The 21634-nt window shown below is 38.0% G+C and overlaps 2 protein-coding genes and 1 long non-coding RNA gene across 3 annotated transcripts; 1 reads left to right on the plus strand and 2 right to left on the minus strand.

Moving 5' to 3' along the window:
• Window positions 1-1664: 1664 nt before the first annotated feature.
• Window positions 1665-10953, minus strand: LOC131315328 (serine/threonine-protein phosphatase PP2A catalytic subunit). The gene is made up of 11 exons (XM_058344487.1): window positions 10608-10953; window positions 8622-8678; window positions 7568-7648; window positions 6986-7057; window positions 6691-6762; window positions 6376-6416; window positions 4088-4154; window positions 3131-3322; window positions 2938-3027; window positions 2741-2848; window positions 1665-2226 (listed from the first exon to the last, which is right to left on the minus strand). The coding sequence occupies exons 1-11, from the start codon at window positions 10701-10703 to the stop codon at window positions 2161-2163; spliced, it is 942 nt and encodes a 313-aa protein (XP_058200470.1). The 5' UTR covers window positions 10704-10953; the 3' UTR covers window positions 1665-2160.
• LOC131315329 (uncharacterized) lies at window positions 6769-7662 on the plus strand. The gene is made up of 2 exons (XR_009196689.1): window positions 6769-7078; window positions 7586-7662. It is a non-coding gene; the product is annotated as an uncharacterized LOC131315329 (long non-coding RNA).
• A 3237-nt stretch (window positions 10954-14190) lies between the features above and the next one.
• Window positions 14191-19648, minus strand: LOC131315327 (uncharacterized). The gene is made up of 3 exons (XM_058344486.1): window positions 19341-19648; window positions 16018-16401; window positions 14191-15005 (listed from the first exon to the last, which is right to left on the minus strand). The coding sequence occupies exons 1-3, from the start codon at window positions 19489-19491 to the stop codon at window positions 14299-14301; spliced, it is 1242 nt and encodes a 413-aa protein (XP_058200469.1). The 5' UTR covers window positions 19492-19648; the 3' UTR covers window positions 14191-14298.
• Window positions 19649-21634: the final 1986 nt, after the last annotated feature.

The raw sequence follows: 21634 nt of genomic DNA on the forward strand, positions 1-21634 counted from the left end.
CGCGCATAAAATATTTTTCTCAGGAGTAAGAACTTTTAAGCAAATTTAAACCATTAAAAATACTTTTGGACGGTTGCAATTCGACCAATGCCCTCTTATCCAAAACGGACTACATAGAAGCTGGATTCATTTTTTGTAATGGCTAAATACGAATAGTATAGAAATAATTTCAGTTCAATAGCCGTATGATCACACTGGGAAAAAAATTAATCAATGCCTAATTGCTAGAATTTCTGGTTTGGATCTTAGAAATGAGATCCTAATTAACATGTTTCATCACTCAAAAAGCCAACTTAATCTCAACCCTGTGCACTGACAATTAATATTTCAAACCAACAATGATTTAGAAAGATTAAGTTTAATCTTGTAATGTCCTCGTTTTGTTTTAAACACTAAGATATAGATAGGAGCAACTTTTAAACAACTACAGTGGAGTACAAGATTTGTAAAAAATCAAGTTATAGTATCTACTTTGACGTAGAAGATTTTTAAAAAATCAAGTTATAGTATCTACTTTGACGTAGACTCTGCACGCCGGCAATAATGTTTGCACCACCATTTTTCTCTCTGTCCTCCCTCAATCCCTTTATTTCTCCCCCTCCATAGAATACGCACATACTTACGTACGTATAGCTCATATAGAAAGCGAAAACTAATCAAATTTTCCATTCCCAACTTTTTTTTCGAACTTGAGATGGCTTTGATTACGTACGTTTTATGATACTCAAAAGTCAAATGATTGTACTAGCTTCGACAGCACATTCATCAATAACTAACCACATCTATGAGTAGAAAAATCATGAGAAAAGGTCCTACAATATAATAAAGTCCATGTAGATGAGGCCAAAATGTTTGAATAAATGATTGTACCAATGTTTGAATTTTGGTTCCAATTTTTCGTAACTAATCCATTCAAATTTGGTTCAAACAATGTCAAAGTGGTAAGATTCAACTAAAGTACTATTACCTCATTTCAATCTAGGTCGCGTCCCATCTTACTGTTTTCTTTTATAATGTTTTAGTTAATGACATTATTTTCTTTTTCTATCTTTTATTTTTCCCTTCCTTTAAATGCATAACATATTCCTATCCTCCATGCATCTCAATGTCAACTTAAGTTTCAATTCTCCAAAATTGTGTAAATGTTTTCAATACTATCAGTTCTATTGGAACTAGTTGTCAGAATTAGAATTGATTCACTAATTATTGGATTAGATTGCAGGTGGAATTGACCCAAATGAGGCCTAATAGTATCTTTTTTTCCGAGCTTTCTTACGGGGTCAAACAAAAGAAAAGAACAAATAAAAACCGGCCAAAAGGAATGTACTCCTAAACTAGACCAATCCACTTTGATTTAGTCCAGTTTCGGTTTCAGTTTTCCCAAACCGAGATTTCTGGTATGATGGTGAAAAATGAAAATACAATACACAAAGACCGGACCAAACCGACCTTTTACAACCCGGTACTTGTGTCATTTGCCACACTATAAACCTGTCCTTCAAGCTTAAAACTCTGCAATGCACTTCAAAAGTAGATACTAATGCACCAGCCACACTTCCGAATGCTTTCAAGAGATAGTATGCATGATCTCACCAACTTACAGTATACAGCATTCCAATTTACGTGGGAAAGAGAGACATTCCAACCATAAAGGTACAGAGGAGTAATACAAATCATAGCACCAATTAGAGAAAAAAGTTGATTCAACAAAGCCAAAAATTATAAAAGCACCCGTTGGACAAGAGGAAAGGAAGAACGAGAAAAATGGAAAAAAAAAACAGACAAATAAGAATACTCCTTTCATCTACAGATCCTCACCCCAGAGGACCACCCTTCTACAAGAAAGGAACAACAAAATTAATGAAAAGAAATAAACGACGTGAAAACAAAGAGCATACTGCATCGTTTGCAGAATGGCAAGAAACGGTACAAATGCAGCTAGTGTGTCAGTCAACTCTGCCGGCTCTTCTCCACTAAAAAATTTCAGGAAAATAACTGAACTAAAGAAAGCTTTATCTGCAAATTGACATTCTTTCTGTCACCGCCGCCACTACCATCGGAAAATCATCTAACTCGCAAGTACGGAAAATAGCACGGTACAGGGAAACCATCAGGCAGTCGCTTTGCCACTTGAATTCAGCAATAATTCATACTAGGATATTATAGGAAGTAATCTGGTGTTCTCCGGGTAACATCCGGTTCTCCCCTCCTAGGAGCTGGCTCAAACTGCAATGGTGAATGGCAAAACATCATAAGGACACCACCATAGTTGAAAGCTATATTACATGGACTATTCAAAATAAGTCAAGACACCCGTTTCGAACACTGGACACACGACGATAAGCGTGTCAGATGTGTCTGAAACTTATTATGAATCAAACAATGCTTTGTGTGTGCATTTTGTTGCACAATTACAATAAAAGGACCAAAATGTCATCCTTGACACTTGCATAAAACACCATTTTATCCACAAAATATGTTAAAACAACACAAAATACCGAGCCCACATACTCTTGAATTGCAGTTTGATGGGCCCGGCCTCTAGATACACACCCAACATTCATACCCAAATCCATGTAACATAGGTTGCAAGTGAAATATCCACACCCAACATCGGAAACATATTTGCATGGTGGCTGGATACCCTAACGTTATCCTAATAGCCTGTGTAAACTGTGCGTGTGTGTGCGCGCGCGTGCGTGCGTGGGTGTGTGTGGGTGAGAGAGAGAGAGAGAGAGACCTGAATAAAAGTGTGACCTTTGCAGTCATCAACTTCCAGGATGGATGCCATGTTGCCGCAGCGATAACAATAATTAGGTGCACTAAATATGGTTACAACTTTTTGCTCCTGTAACAAGAAATGCACAATTAGTCAAAATACCTCACCCTCATATGAAATGACAACAAATAACCCTCAAAAGGTCGGCAATTAGTTACATGTCCCCAGTTAAATCCCTCCATAACCAGTTGGTGCGCTCTAGCAATTAACTTTAAGTTATTGCTGTGGTTAAACTGCTCCGATATGTCCTGTAAGCACAATACAAGAAATTAGAAAGCAAAGCATCGTTTGTCTTTTAGTTTTTCAGAAAGGAAAATACAACGCAATCAAAATCTAACAAAAGCAACATACTTGACCAAAAGTATAGCCAGCCCCCCTGGGTGAGATACCCCAACCACAACGATCATCAGGGTCGGACCATAAAAGATCGCACATGGGCCCCTCATGAGGAACTTCTTGAACACGGTCAAAGTTACGTATGTTATCAAGGGTTTCAATGGATGGGGACAGTCCACCATGGAGACAAAATATTTCGGATTCAACCTGAATAGAAAAAATGTTTCATTTATCAACATAGAAGTCAACCATATTATTACATAAACTGGCATCATAAACAGAAAGAATCAACAAAGCTTTGGTTTCACGGAACTCGAGCAGCAAAAGGCTGGAAACGCACACGTAAAAAAAAGTTCAATACTTCAACCTAACTCAACCAAAATATCACATAGACTGGCATCATAAGCAGCAAGAATCAAAAAAATGCCAGCTTAGGGTTCATCTATCCAAACCTTCTGTGTTTACAGGCCAATTTAGTAAATGGGGACTCACATACAATGTATGGTCCCATGGTGCAGAAGCATACAAAGTGTGGCATCAGACGGGGAGAACTCCATCAAAGGGAAAGCAAAAATGGAAAACTAAGCTTATCAAATACAGCTAAGTAGCTAACTGAATCTATTCAAACTTTGGACATCTGAGACAAGTAATCTTGGAACAACTTCAGAAACCCAGACTAATTGGATTAAAAACCGCAAATCTTGAAATAAGAATAAGAGGGCAAACTACTCCAATAAAAAGGTTGCACCATTGCTTTTCTGCCGCCTTCTTTGTGTCACATGAAATTGAAGTAAATCCATGTTTATACACGGAACAAAATATTCACAAATAATCAAGACAACGTATGCAACAGCAGAGAGAGAGAGAGAGATGCAATAGTGGCATCAGTACAGACGTTAGCAATTTATGTAGAGATGCAACTGAGGTGCTGGAATTATGACATATATTCATACATATTGAAACCATACTAACCAAAGCTGTAAGAGGAAAATAGTCAAACAAATCTGTAAAGGTCTTCCACACGTTCGCATTACCATATCTGTCAACAAGAACAAGACGGGTGTAAACATAACATTTTAACATGTAAACTAAGAAAGAAGGAAATAGCAACCCACAAGTTGTGTAACCTAGTAACCATTTACAAGGTACCAAAACCACAATAGATTGGTAAATTTCTTACTAGAAAGCTATCATTCAGGCTTAAATATCATTTGAGTTACATCTCCACAGTAAACGAAGTAACACAGCATTAGTTGGAAATTTGCTAGAATTCCAAAACAACATCCAAGGCAGCAAACCTAACATACATGCACATGACAAGAAGAGAATATCTTACATATCCTAAATGTCGTGCTTCTTCAAACAGACAGAAAGGGGAGCAATGGGTTGAATTGATAATATAAAAACTTCCAAGGACTGCAAACAGTTTTTAACAAGTGCATTATGTGGGGGGGGGGGGGTTGGGTGGGGGGGGGGTGTGGAAGGGGAATAAAGGGTGTGGATGCCACTCATACAGAAAAAAGTTAACGAAAATAACCTGCACAACAACAAACAAGAAAGCCTACACATTCGGTGGAAAAAAAAAAAAAAAAAACAAGCTTATAGCTGCTTAGGTACTCTCCCTGCATCTCAAATACAGAAAAGGGTGAAAAACAACTTTTAAGCCTATCAAAGGCTCCTACTCCTGAGAATTTTACTTTTATTGCTCCATAAGCATTTCAGTCAAATGGATCCATAAAATGTTATAAAGAGCAAACACTTTTGTACATGAATCCCCCCCTTCTTGACTAACCGTTTGCTCTAGCGTCTAGCCTCTAAACCGCATCCTCATTTAGTCCTGAGAGAGATACCTAGGCCCATCTCCTGACCTGTGTTGGAGCCGCCTTTGATAAATTTGTTCAAAGCTCATGGAGCTCAGAGAACACCATAGATGGTGGCTCTCTAATAGGTAGGCAAGGCCTACCGAAGAAGACACCCTTGAAGGTGAGTTCACCTATTCAGAGGTGAAGTGCCCGCTCGCTAATTGAGACATAAGACGCCTGGTCCTCATTGGAAGGTCGCTCATTGAGAGGTGGAGTACTCAGCCGCTCATTGGGAGGTGAGTCGCCCAGAGGCAATTCATAGGCAGCATAGAGTTGCTTATGGACGTGCCCTGTGGCGGAGGCCTACCGGATACCCACATATGCTTATATACTACAAAAGTCAACTGCACATGTCACAAGAATAAGAACAACACATTTGCCATTTCTAAACGGTTTATTAAAGGAAATTTGCTGACATAAGTCTGTTAATTGCACAACTCTAACTTTGTCCATACAATAGAAGTGATCCATTACAGGCATCAGACAGATTCCTTGATAGATCAATTCCAGGACGACACTGAGCTCTGTTAACAAAATAGGAAATGAGTATGGATTTCACATAACAAAACAATCAACTCCTCACGTGGATTTTTTTTTGTATATCTTTTGTTTCAATTCCCCCATTGACAGGGTTGCTATCCTCTGGCAGCTTTGCATATACAGAGAACTTAATTTCCCTCTTGAAGTAAATAAAATTAATCCAAAAGAAGCCATTGAGCTCTGTTAACAAAATAGGAAATGAGTACGGATTTCACATAACAAAACAATCAGCTCCTCAAGTGGATTTTTTTTTGTATATCTTTCGTTTCAATTCCCCCATTGACAGTGTTGCTATCCTCTGGCAGCTTTGCATATGCAGAGAACTTCATTTCCCTCTTGAAGTAAATAAAATTAATCCAAAAGAAGCCATTGAGGGAATGCCACACGTTTAAAAGGAAAATGAGGATGACAAAAAGGTCATATACACCTTAGTGCGTACCAAAACACTCAGATAAATCTAAAAACTGTTCCAGAGTGAGATCACACCCCCCTGACTCCCAACTATACAAAACTAAAGACTACGTAGATCCCTCCACGACTTTTCCCTTCAAACTATATGGGTTATCTCCTTAACAATAAGATATCGAGTTCCAACCAATAATAGATTAATAGGGACCGTATTTAAGATATTCCCAAATTCATGACTTGCTAACTTCAAAATAGCCTCTGAAGGGAGGACAAGGGAAGCCCAAAAAAAATAAGTACAAGAGACAAAGGAAGAAATTAGTTATGCATAGGTGGCTAAAACCATGCACAGAGATTCAAAGTTTAGTGGCATGCGCCTTAAATTTTCAAGCTGCAAACTGCATGACTCCATTGAAGTTGAAACTCCTATTGAATAGGGTTTGAGGAACTCACTTTCGTAAGCATTCGTCATAAAACCCATAAACTTGAGTGATCTGCAACCCAAACAGAAACCACTCAGCAAAACCATCAAGTGCCTAGCATGGAATTAACGAACCATAAATGAATTTTCAAGCAAAACTTTAAAAACAATCCTCTACCATTATGGAAGAAAGCGAGAAGATCATTTAATGTATACTGTCCTGAGGATACAAGACATAGTAGCTATCAGCAGCTCCTTTCACTCACACTAATTCTACTCATAGGAACATCGAGGTTATATAAACAAGAAAGAGAACCACAATAAACAGATACAGCAGCGTAGTATACCTGCCGGCTCTCATGATTTCCTCTTAGAATAGTAATTCGTTGGGGATAGCGCACTTTCAGGCCCACAAGAAGCTGAACACATGAACTGATCAAATATCAGAACAGTTACACCACATTAAACAGTAGGATGTGAATTCAATTGAAAAAGTTTCCTAGGTAACTCTCGCTCAGAAACACAGAGATCATTATTTGTTCTTATCTGTAACACAGCCTATTAATTTCCCAGGTCGGGCAGTAAGCCTATCACAATTGCTATCCTCGCGATATGTAGGAAAAGAAAGAATTATGCACTTACCGTTACGGTTTCAACTGAATAATAGCCACGATCAACATAATCCCCCATAAACAAATAGTTCGTATCTGGACACTACCAATCAGAAAAAAAAAGGTAGAAATATATGAATTTTATGAACATTTCAACAACAGATGCAAAGCAGAAATATAATGACTTGAACAACTAGATGCATATATGCTTCTACAACCATATGAAGGGACAATAAGACAGCATTACCTAAGACCCTTACTACTCAAAACATACCATATAAAGTAAAGAAAAGCTTGATCAAGTGTTTATGCAATTATACTAAACTTATTCATAAAACCTTGATCAGAAGCAAATGAAGTAAATGAGGATGTGAGATAGCCACATGTACAATTTATCATTTCTCAAATTTTCTCCTCAAGAACAAAGAATGTGGCTGTCTCATATCCTCATAATGTTGGGCCTAACATGCATCCTCTTGAGTTACAATGGAGATGGAATTAGCGCCATTTTCAAAATTCCCAAGCTTAATTAAACCACTCAAAGATTAAGCATTATCAAAAGTATCTATGTTGAAACATGTATGGCAACAGAGTGCTTGTACAAGAATAATACCTTCCCTCCAATTCGAAGCTCAGCAAGATCATGGAATTGCCCATGAATATCACCACAGATTGTTACAGGGCTTTTGACGGGCTACATGGAGAAGGGGGGGAAAAAAAAACTACTTAGAATGGACATAAAGTGAGCCCGTATGTAAACTCACATGTTATAGACCATTAAAATGCAGATGCAGACACCAAAACAAACCCCCCCTAACCTGCCCCCCTCAAACCCCAAAAGTAAAACAGAGAAAATGGGAGATACAAAGAATAATTGAAACAAACCCCACTAACCTGCCTTAAACTCCTTTGAGAAGACCTAGAACCAAATTTAGTGGGATGTTCGTAAAGGGAAAGTTGAAGTCTTGAAGATTCTCTACTGAGTACGAGTTATAATCGCTATATAGTTAGTTAATCTTATACCAACTTAAAGCTCCATCAGTGCTACTAATTCCCCAATAAAATTTGCAAGCCCCACTTTGAATTTCACCTCCCATCCAACAAATATTTGAATTTTATCTATCTAGCAGCTAATAAAAAGGTGTGCCCCATATCGTCAGTCTTAAAGCAAACAAGTAGAGAGTTGCACTTTTCTTCATAAATATGAGTAGCCTTCACAATTTAAACGGTGTTTTTGTGTCCTCCATTTAGGTTCCTTAACGGATGGCTTGGGGTGGGGAAGGAGAGTACTGTCAGTCAGCAAATTATCACTCTATAAACAATTGCGAGATGGAAAAGAATTGAATTGAGCAACTAGGAACACAACTAATGATCATAACATCTTTCATAGGGGAAATTATTCATAAACAAGTTTCAGCTACAGTGGTACCCTCATTACAGAAGTATTACAAATAGATAATCAGATAAATCCCCATCTATGGACGGCCTTAAAGAATGATCAATCCAGCTTACAAAGCTAATTCAGGAATTCAGACATTAATCAAGCCAAACAGTTTAACACTATAAATCTTTTCGTTTCTTTCCAAATATCCAGCTATAAATTAAAAGAGATATCAACAATTTCTTTGTGAGCTGAAAGTAGACAATTAAAAGAGACCAACATATACCTGAACATTGCTTTCTTCCATTAGAATCTCCTTAGCCTTCTCACACAGCGTCCTAACCTAAACCAGAGAAAAGACATCAACCAAGAACCCTTGCCTACACCTCCGAAACAAAAGTAATCCACTTAAAAGTGACTTCTACATAATCCTAATAACAACACTCCTCGAAAAAGGTAGCGAGGCAAGTAAAAGTCTGGGGTTAAGAGTCAATTTCTGAACGTTTGGTCAAGATGAGAACTTCAGGTATAAAAGCTCCTCATGAAATAAAATACAATTCATCCATAACACCCAAAAATACTCAAGTTGCAATAGCTAGCAGACAATCGAATATAACCACCTTGTAGCAGCCAAAATATCCCTGCTCTAAGTAGAAAAGGATAATTGCAAATTCGATCTTTTCACTATAGTTAACAGATTCTCATAGTTAAAAACAAACTTGTTCACTGGAACGCAAATGGAATGGGGTATAGACTATAGTTGTCAGAATCGTACGATTCACGATTCGTATCGTACGATTCGATACGATTCGGTGGGTAATCGATACGAATAGGCTGCCGAATCGGAAATAGCTGAGAATCGTAAGTGAATCGGTGATTTACGATTCGTATCGTACGATTCGATACGATTCGGTGGGTAATCGATACGAATAGGCTGCCGAATCAGAAATAGCTGAGAATCGTAAGTGAATCAGTGAATCGTTCGATTCACTTAAAATTTTCGAAATTCATTTTTACTCTTGTTTTGCTTCCTTTGTTGTTTGAAAAGGGTTCAAATATTTTTTTAAGGTCTAGTATTGTTATATGTCATCTTTTGTCTATGTTATATGGATAGATAATAAGAAAAAGAGATTTATTACGAGAGTGAATCGAAAATGAGGAAGATAAATGGAATATAACAACCCTATAGACCTTCTAAGGGTTTGTTTTGTACTTATAACTCTTTCGTACAAAAAGAACCATAAGTAGGCTTTACGAATCATCATCTCTTGGTAGTTGCAATAGAAGCAACTTACCTAATATTCCACGTTATTATCAAATCATCATTAGAAGAAAGTATTTATTGATTTAGGCCTAAGTCTTTCATTTTTAGTATATATTGTTGTTAACCTAATCAATAAGCATAGGTTTCTATGCATTATAGAAGTCATGACCGAATCAGAGCGATTCACGATTCGATTCGATTCACGATTCGAAAAATGACCATTTCGATTCTCGATTCAATTCACGATTTGACAACTATAGGTATAGTCATTTTCCAACTCAAAACACAGAAGAATCTTTTCTTTACTAGTAACAGTTTTTAAAGACTGCTTTGAGGCTTCCAAATTTATGACCCTATAATAACGCTTTTACACAAACTTGCAAATTATCTACACTTGCCCCCGCAAATTCTTCACATCAAGTGAGGCTTTACTCGAATATTTACCCAAATCGGTGAAAAAATCGAGTTAAGGTCTGGAGAAGGTTTTGCTCCATCGGATTGATGACCCAATCATAAACACCTAAGCAAAATGACGCCCTTGTCACTAGAGGGGTTCCCCTTGGTCACAAAATCCTGGCAATTCGCGTTCTCAATCCTGGCTCTCACAAATTTCAATAGTTATGGAGTGTTTTTGGAAAGACGTGCAAGTGCATTATGCGACTTAGGGTTTCTCAACAGCGACAGCAACAAAATCCAATTTAAGAACCCAAAAATTAACCAACCACCGAATCACGCTATCCCCGTGATCTAAACCGCAAATCCAACAGCGGATCTGATCCAATCGCCACGTTAACCTTAGCAAAAACCACTGGACATCTTAACAATCCACTATCCGAAAAAACCTCGAGTAAACATCAAAAAGGTTCAGATCAGCGCCACAATCAAACTAATGCGCGAAACTTCTTCCACTCGAAACCTCACAAATCAATTCTGACCAACGAAATTAATACAGTAACGCGAGAGATCCAAGAATTCAAGTAAAAAGGTAGAAGGGATAAGCAAAGAGACCTCTTGCTCGGAGAGAGGCTTGCACTGCATGAGCTGAGAAATCTGCTCGTCGATGTTGCCGTGGGCCTGGCTTGAAGGGACTGGATCGAAGCTCATCTTGGCTCACAGATCGGATATCCCTTCGGAAACCCTAGATTATTGGAAATCTCACCCGTTCGAAATCTTCGTCGTCGTCGTCTGGATGGAGGAAACCGAATTTAGAGAGAGAAAGCAGGGAGAGAGTGGAGAGAGAGAGAGAGAGAGTGAGGAGAGAGTGGTGGTGGTGAACCCGAAGAAGCCCTTGGTTCTTTCTTTCTTTCGACCACCACAACTTTTGTTTTAAAAAAGACAAACATTCAAATTGTAGTAGTAGTACTATTTTTCATTAGTATTTTGCTAACAATGTTTTTTCTTAAATGTTGCAAAAGGGGTTGAATTTGGTCTCGTATGCTAGCTATAATCAGAACCGTTCAAGTTGGAGATCTCGTCAAAAAATTTACTACAACCAAAAAAATTTGTCGAGAAATTTACTACCACCAAAAAAATTTGTTGGCTAGATACCTATCAATATCTGATCGGCACACATTCATATTAAAAAACACGCATAAATGATTCTTAGTGTGGTTAAATTTCTTGACGGGATCTGTAACATAAACGATTTTAATAATTGTTGTGGACTCGTAATCCAAAACCGGAGATGACTGGAGAGAACGTTTACAGAGAGAAGGAACTGGTTCTTATTTTTTTAATCTTAAATTGAACATTTCATAGTGAATTTCAAACCGGTTGGGGGTCCTGTTTTTTACACTTCGTTTCAAATTTGAATCACAATGAAGCAATCAAAAAAAATCGTACTCCTAGTATTTATGTACATCTCGTGAAAAAATTCACTCTCATTTTTTCTGAAAATAATTTATATCATTATCAAATCTTGTTCAATTCGTCTAAAAATTAAATAACTTAATAATATAATATGCTTGTGACTCTTTTTTTTTTTTTTTTGAGAAACGGGAACTCCATCGCAATGCTGAAAGTCAGCTAAAACATAGTAATATAGAGTACATGGGATCACCCTAAATTGGTGAGGGAAAGGGTCACAAAAACCCAAAAATACAAGCAATAAGCACAAATACCCAACTTGCTGGCTAGGACCTAATAATCCCAACATGCTAGGACCCGAAAATACAAGCAACAAAAACCTTTGGAATCTATAAAATCACTAGCATCGGTAAATTGGATAAGAAATATACAAGCTTCTCAAGGATGCAAGGAATGAAATAGGGACATACCGGAAGATGTCATCGAATTCTATCATACTCAATTCTATCCTACTCAACTGCAAGACATACATCTTTTCCAGATAGAATTGCATTCACTTTGGGAGACAATTTTTCTCTATTGCTGGATTATCACAATAACGATGACAAATATGGAAAGATCTTTCTCATTTTCCAAACGCTGGAAATAACTGTTAAGAAACTAGCTAATGATGTCATTTTATACCACCATCAGATTTTGTGCACAGCTAGGAATGTGTCAAAACGCTTGAGGGAAAAAACCCGTAGACAAAATTGAAAGTCCTTGCAACACTGGAAAAATACAACTACCGGTAAAAATAGAATAGGCAGATAACTTACCAAAGAATAAAAAAATCGACAGCCCTTAAAAATTTTCACACGACATTGGCCTTAGGATTCTTCGAGGAGACTTGAGTTCCAGCTTTCTTCCCATGCAGCAACACAATCAGTAACAGAGAAAATTTTAACCCGTTCAAGACATAGCTGTCTTTCTGCTTGGTATTGCTTTGCAGCCCAACAAGAAGGCCATCTGTCTTGGGCTTCAAGAAATGCATCTTGTTCTGCTCGGTATTGCTTTGCAGCCAAGTTCTACTATGATAGTATGATGCAATGCATTCAGGAATAGGAGCTGTTCGTCTGTCGAAAAAGTGCTGTCAAACTTGCTTCAAAGTATCTCCAAACATTTTTCTTCCCATCCATCATATTGGTCGGTCACATAAATTAGGGAAACCATCAATCAGTCTTTTCTTCTCATTAGATACATCTGTGTTGCTTTTCTTTAGGAGCTGCTTCCTGATTGAGACAATCAATTATATATTGCAAATATGTGTGAGGCTTTTTTAAGTGCAATATCAGGCACATCAGCCTTGTGCCGTCCTGCTGTAACGGCATAACCATCCTACTTAAGAATCTCCTTCCAAGTATACTCGGCATAATGAGGGCAAATTGGAGTAATAAGCCGGGTTTGAACATCCATGAACTGCCACAGAAGATCACTGTTCATTCCCCCTGAGCCACAAGAAAGCCTGTACTCGTCCCTGGCAGAATGCAAGTCATAGAACCCCGTCTTAAGTGCCTCCCAAAACATGCAATCGTCGTACGTAGTTTTTCTCTGTCATCTTGACTGTGATGTTCATATCATTCGAAAACACACGATCAGCATAACTTGAAGGAGGCCCATTTCTTAAAGTTGACTCTGCAACAACGTCCTCGTGAATCCACAAAAGCTCTTTCGTGAGCTTCAGGATTGCTGACTTATCAGTCTCAAAAACGAAGTTGGCATCATCCAGGCCGTCACCTGCATCGTCAAGAGCAAATCTCGTGGCGTCAGCTGAGTACTGTCTTATAGCTTCGCAAAGCGTCATGAAATTCTCCGTAGATTTGGACATCTTCTCGGAATTCAGCATAATGTGCCCATTGCAACTAAAACCCTGAGGCCTAAGGTGCTTGGGCATAAGTGCAGCGTGGTTATAAAGGGCTGCAAACGAGCCGAGTCGAGCCGAGTTTTGCCTTGCTCGAGCTCGGCTCGCCTTAGTTTTCCTCAACTCGAGCTCGGCTCGAGCTCGAATCAAGTTGAAATATGTGGGCTCGAACTCGGCTCGAACATATATTCAAAAGCTCGAGCTCGGCTCGGCTCGGCTCGAATGGCTCGTTCGGTATATGTGTGGGTATTGGTATATGTATGTATACATATATATAGATATATGTATATGTAAGCTCGAGCTCGGCTCGAATGGCTCGTTTGGTATATGTATGTACTGTATATGGCAGCTCGCGAGCTCAACGAGCCGAGCATCAAGTGGCTTGAGCTCGGCTCGTTTATGAAACGAGCTGAAAATGTTGGCTCGAGCTCGTTCATTTGCTTGATGAACCGAGCTCGAACGAGCCGTTAGCGAGCCGAGTCACGAGCCGCTTGCGAGCGGCTCGGTTCGTTTGCAGCCCTAGTTATATATGCAAAAACTGAGATGGTTCTGAATCAGATCCTTGCCAGAAACCCGGAGATCAAGTGGATACCAATAATCGAACTCCTGTTTCATGATTGAGATATGTGTTCAAAGCATTTTTCTTTTTAAGAATTGCGTGTCCAAAGCGTTTTTCTTTGAGATAATACCAATTACTTCCGACATCATTAGACCACAAATACGCCATTTAATACTTCCACATCAGACCACAATACACAGTGGCCTAAGAGAGACACGAGGGAGCAAAGCACGAGACCGGATGAGAAGTTGTGTACTAGGAGAAACAAGGATCGCCTTCAATTTAACACACGCACACACACATGCACAAGGGAAAGAGAAGAAACAAGAAACAATAAGAAAACATGTATACAACTTAAGGAAATAATGTTTAGGTGCCTTTCTCTAAATATGTACATATATACATCATACACACAAAATGAAGAAAATATAATGTCACTTGTTCTCCCCTAGTCCCAGTGGCACGGGTTTGAATGCAGCCAAAACCACGGCAACTTTGCATGACAGAAATCCCAGCATTCCAAACATGAGTTCTTTCGGCGTTAAGTCAACAGCACCGTCTTCTGAGCCATATTTCACCGCAATAACAGCAAATATAAAAGCCAACACTAGACTTGACACCGGACCCCTAATTCTTCCAAGTAGTTGATCAAATTTTCCTTTCTTGTCTACCAACTTTGATCCAGGAGCTGGTAATCCATCAACAGACCTTTGAAGCAAAAGTAGATACAAAAATCCAATAATCCCTCCGGTTAAGAATCCAAAAGCAGCATTTTCACCGGCTGAAAAGGATGCGATGGAGGAGCCAGAAAGTACAAGCAAAGTGTCGTAAAATAACAAAGAGAACTTCAAATCTGCATAATCTCTCATGCTTTCTTCCTTTGATTTTCCATCAGTTGCAACTGAATTAGGTTCCGGGAGGTACTTATTTAACAAGGCTAAGTTGTCACCAGAGAACTCTGTAATGAGGCAAGGTCTAAGTTCTACCATGGATAGGTCACTTCCCTCACCCAGCAACGTATCTTCAACCTCGAATTTGTATTCATAACCAATATATGGCGCTTCTTTTCCGCCATTTTCCTCCAATGTAGATTGATAACGACAAGTTGTGATTAAGTTAATGCCACCTATTCTCCATTGACCTAAAAAAAGGTAGGGCAAAAAGTTGAGTGCTTAAAATTCCACAGACAAACAGAACTCATGCGCAACTTTGCCTCTCAATAGCGTTTACCTTTGTTAAACTGAGTGCTTGAAATTGGAGCTGGTTATTTAACCCATAATGTCACAATATAGAGATCCGCCCATAATGTCACAATATAGAGATCCGACTATTAGGCTTGCAAAAGGTGGTGGATATGCATCGTCTAATCCTAAGCAGGAGCAGTAGATGCGGAAGTGAGAGCTCATAGCATAGTCTAAGGTTGGGATCGCTTTAAGCTTTACAATCAACATTTAGAACAAGTGTGTGCGTGTGTCTATATATATAAATATTTGGCATATGGGTAATGTCTCTGTTGAATGTGAATCAGGGTGAGTTTCCCAAACGGGCTGAAGGGGCTTTAGCCCCAAACAACACGGATTTTGAGATAGGTCATTCTCCTCACATACATCAACTTTTGGGGTTAAAGGGGCTTTCTTTTGGAAACAAAGTTGCTAATGTCAATAAGGTTTAGCTTGGCTTGAAACTGAAATGCCGATAGGAAGTTTTGTTTTGTACTTCTAGGAAATAGAGATAAAAACTATATAACCACAAACGCCACAAAGTACCAAAAAACTTTCAAACTAAGTTTTTCTACAGGTGATATAACTCTTTCTATCTCATTCTCTCTGTTCACGTTTATTGATGTCTAAAATTTGATGGTTCCTACAGATTCATAAATGCGAGCGTCCAAGTTGGAACCACGATTCTAACGTAAACCCTGATTCTATCAGAATGCGGTTCTAACATGATTGATCTTGCCTTGAACTGCAGGGATGCCGTTCTGGAGCTCAAGGGATTTTACACATATATAACTACAATTCCACAAACACTAAGGCATTTGGAGCCTCGAATGTGCATGTTTGATAGTCCTGGATCTACAATTAAGAGTTGAGATAGTGAAAACCTAGATATTGGACTTGACTTTCATAGGAACTCCTTACAAAGAGACTAACCTGATTCAATGCCGACCCATAAGGACTCAATTTTCTGCAGTTTAGGCCCTTCAAAGGCAAACTCATCAAGAGAACCTCTCTGGAAGTGGAGTACATCAGAAACAACCTCAGCCTCTAATTGATTAGAATGTTCTTTAATCAAACTTGCTGGTATCCTCTGTAAGATTGAGTCACCATTTTCATCTATCAAACAAAGCAGTATTCCAGCATTTAAGTTGCTCAGACCTGATCCATAGATACTACTAGTTTGTAGTTTGACTTTGTATAAACTCTTGGATCCCCTCACTTTGAAAGATTTGAACTTCTTCTCGAGAGAAGAATCAGTGCAAATTTCTGGTTCTGTGGCCACCAAAAGCCTTGAAGGTTTTGCATAACCCTGATAATCTGAAGCACAAAGTTATATGTTGCCAGAGCTGAGTGAAGACTCAATGTTAAGAAACCCAATTCCTATAGAATAAAATGGCTGCACTAAAATCAGAACAAATACAGAGAAAGAAACCAAATGTGACAATGCTAGTCAATGAAATTAAAATTAAGCATAGTGGAGTTCTTGGAAGACATCGTCCTAAAGTTGTTCCTTTTTATTTCCAAGCAACAAGGGAATTTTAGTAGTCCAGAACTATAATCTGTTGATACCAATGTTGTCATTTAACGAGTCTATGATTCATTATCAAAGGTAATTTATAATGGCAAAGAGAAGGTTACGCGTAATTACGTTCCAAAAAGAAAAAGAAATATTAACCAACAGATGGAGGGGCTGTGAAGCGAGACCCACATCGCCTGGGTACCCCCCCCCCCCCCCCCCCCCCCCCCCCCCGCATGTGTTGGTGTGTGTATCAAATTCATACACTGCACACATTCAAGCTCATAATTTGTCAGTCTTGCTTTTACTTTTGAAGCCAAACTTGATACATAAGAGTACTAAGGATAGTATTCCCAGAACATGGTGAAAAGGTAGAATGTCTTAGCATAAGAAAGATTACAAAGCAGTGGTTACTCAATTACGATAAACCAGATCGGCAAAGTAGAGCTTGCATTCTGCAATTTAATGAATCCTTTGAGACAGAAATCTAAAACAAAAGTTGCAGCAACTTCAAGCTATTTGAAGGAACCCAATGTAAAAGGCTAAGATGCTGTTCCGAAAAATAGTTGAGGTATGTTGATTTCCTAGGGGCATTATCCAGCGCATATCTTCAGTTCTAGGTCTATCATATCAAAGATAAGAGTATTTAGTCCAACAGACTAGGTTCTAAGATACATAATAGATTATTCAAAAGATGGGAAAGAAAAGTCTAGCCTAATTCTTTCTTCTTTGTTCCATTTTTACTTTCTTCAGCTGCTATTCTACCTCGGGGAACACAACTTAGGGGCCGTTGCTTGGTGCAATGGAAGAAGCTAGGGCTCTCCTATATAGCAACACAATTGAGTCTACGAAAACATAGCTTCCTGCAAAAAACGGCAAGGATCGTGTCTATAATCAAGTAAGAATCCAGACCTATAACCAAGAACTACTTGAGTGCTTGTAATGAGTTTAGTTTTCCTCCGCACTCAAAAAAATCATCTCAAAATCCTTTGCTTGGAATTACCACACACACATGTATGTATATATTCCCTGACTGATTAGACTTTTCTCCAATCAACCCAATCTTATTTACCTATTTGTGCATATAAAGGTTGAGAATAAGAAGTTACCATTGGCCTTTGCAATGTACATATCTCCTTAATTTATGTGTTGAGTATCCCCAAAAATGATCAATCTATTTACCTGGCTTTCTATAAAGGCTGGACTAAGTTAGTCCAATGGACTAGGCTTGAGTGCGTGATTGAGAATCATAAGAATCAACAAGAAAAGTGAAGCTTATATGTTATTGATCTTCTTATCCTTATTCTTCGTCCTTTACTTTAATTGTTATTATACCTTTAAGTCCATAACAAGGGCTGCTCCTGGTGCAATGGCAAAAGGCCCGAGCTCGAGCTCTGATGTGTAATAACACAAGTTTGACTCTATGAGATCACGAGTTCCTGTGAATAAAGGAAAAGAGTATGTACATGGATTATGATACAAAAGAATCTCTCCAATATTTAAGGACAGCACGAATAAGGTACAATGTGCCCACACAGATCTGTATAATCACCACCCTCTAGACTTAAGCCCACCAACACCAACCCAAATCCCCTGTAGTAACTACAAAATTACCGACTATCCATGAAACTCCAAACCCAATTCACAAGGTAGAGTTTTTGAGGGATATCTATGTGAAACAAGTTCAAGCTTCTATTGGTAAGCCTAAAGATTCTTCTCCCAATGACAACACCCATACTACAAATTGCCATAGACAGAGAGAGCTCTACAAAGTTTTGCACTATTAGTCTTTCACGCATAATTAAAGATTCCATTTGTACCCAGTCAAATTTGCATACTATTCCTTATGTCCATTATTTTCATTTCATCTTTTCATTTTGGAATGTCCCAAATCGATAGTCCCCTATGAAAATAACAATGTGGTTTTAAATATCCATACCACCTAGGGCCATAATCACCTTAACAGGTAGTCCTTCGAAGGCCTTCTCTAATAGTCACAAGTCACAACACCAAACAAAGCAAAGCAAAACCTATCTCGATTCGAAGTGAAAATCAGGTATAAAAAAACACAATTAGCGTGAATTGGGTTGGACGTTGTAAGCAGATCGAAATTCAAGATCTTACTACACATTTTCCTCATACTTTACCACATGTTTTCAACCTTGACCACCAAAAACCACGCCTAGCGTGAGTGGTTTGCGTCCGCCACTCTCCCCTTCAATGGAGAGGTGTGTTCGAGTCCTCGTGGCGGAGGAGCTCATTGTAACCACTAACCCTCTGACTCAAACTAAAATCCTAACACAAGTCACAACACATACACACAATTAAAAGGGTGAAAACGAATTGAGCCTTTCATGAGCTCAAGCCATAATATTAGGGTTGTTTGCCGCTCAAGTTAGTCAAAGCTCGGCTCAAGTAGGCTCGCAAACACAAAAATTATTATAAAAATTCTATTTTTAACTACTATGAGTCTTAATTTACAAAATATTAATATATTTTTTACAGAGCTTGAGAGTTCCATAACACTAACGAGATCGAGCTTGGATTATTTGAGTTCAAGCTCGAGCTCACCGAATTTCAAACGAGCCGAGCTCAACATCGGCTACAGCACTACCTACAACTACAAGGCTATAACTATGATTTCCTAAGTTCAATGGAAAAAAAGGGTACTTGAAGTTGAAGTTGTAAAGTTTCAAAATGATGCTAAAGGAACATAGAAGAGGAAAAGGAAATTCTCTACCTTGGAAAGCAGCTTTCTTGGAGTAAAGAACAAAGCGCTTCCGGCTGACATGGGTTCCGATTCTGGGTAATCGAACGGGTATGGACGCGTACCTGGGAAGGAACCCATTTTGCGTTGCAGAAATCAGATTCCTCGTGGAAAGTGATTCCATTTCTGCAATAATCCAATTTAAAACACTAAAGCGAATATGATTTTTTTGAAAGGAAGAGAATATGATTCAGTGAACGAAGAAGATATGTTCAATACTTCTATGGGTATATATATATATACACACACACACGAGTCGGTAAGGAGCTTGGGGTGATTTTACTATACGAACTAGCTGGAGTAGAAGAGGAACGGTTTCTACTACTTTGGGAGATTTTTCTTGCTTTCTTTGAGCCATGAGCTTAAAATATGACTAAAAAAAAAAAGAGAGTAACGCCCGTTCCGAAACGTAAAATAAGTTCGTATTTTTTAAGAAGATAAATTTAAACTAAAAAATAATTAATTTATTGAAATTTAAAAATATGCAATATGGATCTAATTTGAAAGATCTCGATAAGATTTTTTATACAATGAAAAAAAAAATTAAAAATTATTTATTATTTACACTATTTTTTTAGTTTGAAAATGTAAAATAATTACTTATTTTTTTAAAAAGTGTTCTGAAACGGGCCTAAATCACAGAATTCTTGTCCAAAAAAAAAATCACAGAATTGATCCCAATGGTAGAGAGGTTTCACTTCGACCCTTGCAGTTTTCCGGAGATCCTCATTCCTCGGTACCGAGAAATTAGTGTACCTCTGCACCATGATGTTCTGGACCGTTAATAAATTGTGTGAATATTTTTGATGTTTTAAAATTTTTATACGGTCCAATGGTCATAAATGTACTGCTATAAAGAATCTCAATAGAGAGGATTTGATCCCTTATAGTAATTTATATTTCGTTCATTTGAACCTTCACTTTCATTTCCGTTTTACTTTAGCCCGTAAGTCACATGCAATTTTTTTTATTGGACCACGAACTTGAACAAAGACAACCAACGAGGCCTATCATTTTTAAGAAAAAACATGGAATCCAGGCAGAATAAAACCAGGAGAAGAGGAAACTTTCCTGCACAAGCAGCTAGAAGGTAACCAAATGGGCAGCTTTATTCTATTGTCGGCAAGACCAAGTGAACGACCAAGACAGCTCGCCCAGAATTTGATATCCTCCATGAATGCAGTGATAGTCCAAGTGAGCGACGCACTTTGTAATCTCCTTGTAAATGTCATATATTTAGTGTTTTTGTAAAATTAACATACTAGTAGGAAGTACGGTAAACTAGTAGCAAAACAATAATAATACAGAGCTAGCAAAGATTACACTTTTAATCAGAAAAATTAGGAATTAGAAAAGCCTGCGGATCGAGGCACGTTTGATGGCGCCCTCCTAAGAGAAGATGCGTCCCCTTCTGCACTGTTTGCATGACGATATACTCCCAAAATTCAACGATCTTCCGAGAAGCTTTGTGTGCAGCTAAAACTTACTCACTGTTCAGTGGGAATTGAAGGCTTGGGCAGAAAAGACAATAAATGAGCATGGGTGTATGCTCCTCAGCCAAGATCCAACGCAAACAATGTAGGAAATGTGCACTATTAAAGAATTAGTAGTAATATGGAAAGAATCCAAGGCTATAATGATAATTTTAAATCAAATGAAATATACAACATTTAGTGTATACTCCAATAATTTCTTTAATGGTTTCAAAGAGAATAATGTCATGTATGTTATATAAGGAGTCATAATAGTACAGCCATTATGATCAAATGTTCACCCACCATCAAATAATTTTATTATGCTTTCAAACACTACACATATGAATATTCTATTTTTCACATTTTTACTAAATACTTTGTGTCGAACACCCACGTATGTAGCCTATTGTCATCTTCCACTACTATCTCAAACCCAAAGAAGACATTTTCGCAACAAGAAAGATGTAAACAAAGTATAACTATACTCATACAGACATCTTTTTTCAAGAAAAGTCTTGCGAGTGTCAAATGGCATAAATTGAGAATACTAGTAATGTGATTATGATTTTCAGGCTGACTTACTCCTAATTTTTCTTTTTCAACGGCCGACTTAAGGGCTGTTTGATAAAACTGAAACTGAAAGCTGAAAAATTAAGTATTGAAAACTGAATGCTTAAATTTTTAAGCTGAAAAGCTGTTTGATAAATATATTAAGTACTGAATTAAAAAAATGATGAATTAATTTTGTTTCAATTCTCTCTTAATTTACTAACAGTCACAATATATTTTTGG

Source organism: Rhododendron vialii, chromosome 13a, assembly GCF_030253575.1.
Source record: "Rhododendron vialii isolate Sample 1 chromosome 13a, ASM3025357v1".
NCBI classification, from domain to species: Eukaryota; Viridiplantae; Streptophyta; class Magnoliopsida; order Ericales; family Ericaceae; genus Rhododendron; species Rhododendron vialii.

Excerpts from the sequence above, each read along its gene's own strand:
- LOC131315328 (XM_058344487.1), bottom strand. The coding sequence starts at position 10,703 with ATGAGCTTCGATCCAGTCCCTTCAAGCCAGGCCCACGGCAACATCGAC. Across the intron at positions 7,058-7,567 it reads AGCTTCGAATTGGAGGGAAG|TGTCCAGATACGAACTATTT; the intron begins GTATTATTCTTG and ends TCTGATTGGTAG. Across the intron at positions 2,227-2,740 it reads AAGGTCACACTTTTATTCAG|TTTGAGCCAGCTCCTAGGAG; the intron begins GTCTCTCTCTCT and ends TCACCATTGCAG.
- LOC131315327 (XM_058344486.1), bottom strand. The coding sequence starts at position 19,491 with ATGGAATCACTTTCCACGAGGAATCTGATTTCTGCAACGCAAAATGGG. Across the intron at positions 16,402-19,340 it reads CAAGAAAGCTGCTTTCCAAG|ATTATCAGGGTTATGCAAAA; the intron begins GTAGAGAATTTC and ends TTTGTGCTTCAG. Across the intron at positions 15,006-16,017 it reads ATGGGTCGGCATTGAATCAG|GTCAATGGAGAATAGGTGGC; the intron begins GTTAGTCTCTTT and ends ACCTTTTTTTAG.